We start from the raw sequence: 2,500 nt of genomic DNA on the forward strand, positions 1-2,500 counted from the left end.
TCTTTACTTTTCGCCATGTGGAATCAATGAATGGAAAAGAACAGGCAAATTAAGCAAAGTCGAGGCATCCTCGAAGTCAGTGCCTGAGTGATGTCGATCGCGGCAGATGCGAAAGGACGCAGCTGGCTCTGGTCCACTGCTTGCCTGAAACCCTCGTTAGGAAGCCGTGGCCGAGATTTGTGGTTGAAATCCAAATGAGTAAGGCCGTAAATATTCGGACGCAAGTGCGGAAGAAATACATACACTCACACTTCGGTGGTTACCTTGGATTTAGATAACAAAGTATAAAAGCGTAGGTTCTCTTGTGGCGTGTTCAGTCGTGGCCCCGGTGTGTAGTCAAGTTTTTAGTAAGTTGGCACTGCATTCTGTTTGCCCGCTGTGATGTGCTTGAAGTATTGTGATAATGACAGTAGGAAGAGCGTGTTTGGGCGCGTTCCGGGGGTACTCCGGTGGAAGTTAAGAGCTGAGGGAAAACCATACATTAACTCATATTCGCCGGGAAAAATGTAGTGTTCATTGTAGTATTGTTTTGTGAAACGTCTCTGCATACTGATGGCTCCGCAAGTGCTTAGCTTCAAATCAGCAGAGCTTGTGATCTCTTGAACTTTTTCCTTGAGTTTGCGGGATTTTTTTTTTTTTTCAAAATTACTATCAATTATAATCATCATTATAGTGTTACTGAAGTACTGTGATAAAGGCAGTAGGAGGACTGTGTTTGGGATATTCCGGTGGATGTTAAGGGCTAAGGGAAAACCATAAGTTAACTGCGAAGTTAATGTATGGTTTATTCTATTCTGTGATTCTATCCAGTGAGAAGATAAATCGATGACCTCTTTCAGAAGGCTTCACATCAAATATGACAACTGCATTCTTATATTATTTCGTACGTTTTGACAACAGCAGACAAGACGAAAAGTGGATTACAGAAAAAAAATACATCGTAAACTTGCTCAAAAGACTTGTTCGGAAGAACATAATTTCAAAATACATAAGTCTACGACAAACTTTTTTTTAGAGAGCAGCTCCATTTTCTATGAGGAAATGTATGGGATCAGTAATATACAAATTTCACAGAATAGTGGGTCCAGAAGAAAAATAATGATTATAATTGGTAATAACGATAGATCATCGATGAGTGACAGCAGTCGCAAAGTTAAATTGTAATTCATTAGAATTTCAAACACGGGCGCAGCTTTCTATACTTACTGCAAGTAAATGTTCCTTTCATCAAATTCTTAGTCGACATCACCACCAAAGACTAGTCGACTGCAACAATTCAGTTTTCTTATAATCCGTCGTTATCTGTTTTGCATCATCTTTTGTTGCATAAAAAAGACAACCTGATAATTAAAAGGAGACTAAAACCTCCGCCTCTCCCCGAGGTGGAGGTAATATTTTTAGCAGATGAATTTAGAGAAGGAAGGATTACGACAATAAGTAAAAAAGGACGTGTGTGTGTGTTGTGTGTGTGTGTGTGAGAGAGAGAGTGTGAGTGTGTGTGTAAATATACATGTGCGGTATGTATGCACGTATATATGCATTAGGGTGGGTGTGGTGTACAATTTATATATACATATATCATTGTATGTGTATCCGTACGCATGACAATCGGTATCATATCGAATAATCTGATGGCTTCTATACAACGGCAGTGTTTCAGCCAAATAGTACATATAAATATTTATATAAATATCTATATTTACAGGTAGAAGTCAGCCTCTGACCAACATCCACCATGTGTGACGAAGAAGATATGTGCGCGCTGGTCGTGGACAACGGCTCCGGCCTGGTCAAGGCTGGCTTCGCCGGTGACGACGCTCCCCGATCCGTGTTCCCCTCCATCGTCGGCCGTGCCCGTCACCAGGCCGTCATGGTCGGTATGGGTCAGAAGGACGCCTACGTCGGCGATGAGGCCCAGAGCAAGCGAGGTGTCTTGACTCTCAAATATCCCATCGAACACGGTATCATCACCAATTGGGACGACATGGAGAAGGTCTGGTACCACACCTTCTACAATGAGCTCCGTGTTGCCCCTGAGGAGTCCCCCACACTTCTCACTGAGGCTCCCCTCAACCCCAAGGCCAACCGTGAGAAGATGACTCAGATCATGTTCGAGACTTTCAACACACCCGCTATGTATGTGTGTATCCAGGCTGTCCTGTCCCTGTATGCTTCTGGTCGTACTACAGGTCTTGTCTGTGACTCTGGTGATGGTGTGTCTCACATGGTCCCTGTATACGAAGGTTATTGCCTTCCCCACGCCATCCTTCGTCTCGACTTGGCCGGTCGTGACTTGACTGCATACCTGATGAAGATCATGACTGAGCGCGGTTATTCCTTCACGACTACCGCTGAACGTGAAATCGTTCGTGACATCAAGGAGAAGCTTTGCTACATCGCCCTTGACTTCGAAAATGAGATGAACGTTGCAGCCGCTTCCTCATCCCTTGAGAAGTCCTATGAACTCCCTGACGGTCAGGTTATCACCATCGGTAACGAG

The 2,500-nt window shown here is 43.9% G+C and overlaps 1 protein-coding gene across 1 annotated transcript in view; it reads left to right on the forward strand.

The window, feature by feature from the left end:
* The first annotated feature begins 331 nt into the window (after window positions 1-331).
* Window positions 332-2,500, forward strand: part of LOC119597249 (actin-like) — a 2,614-nt gene continuing 445 nt past the window's right edge. Inside the window, exons 1-2 of the mRNA XM_037946784.1 lie at window positions 332-347; window positions 1,706-2,500. The exon at window positions 1,706-2,500 is cut by the window's right edge and continues 445 nt beyond it. Of these exons, the coding sequence (XP_037802712.1) occupies window positions 1,736-2,500 (765 nt within the window). The 5' untranslated portion in view covers window positions 332-347; window positions 1,706-1,735. The remainder of the gene's footprint in view (window positions 348-1,705) is intronic.

The sequence above is a fragment of the Penaeus monodon genome, chromosome 39 (assembly GCF_015228065.2).
Source record: "Penaeus monodon isolate SGIC_2016 chromosome 39, NSTDA_Pmon_1, whole genome shotgun sequence".
Taxonomy (NCBI): Eukaryota; Metazoa; Arthropoda; class Malacostraca; order Decapoda; family Penaeidae; genus Penaeus; species Penaeus monodon.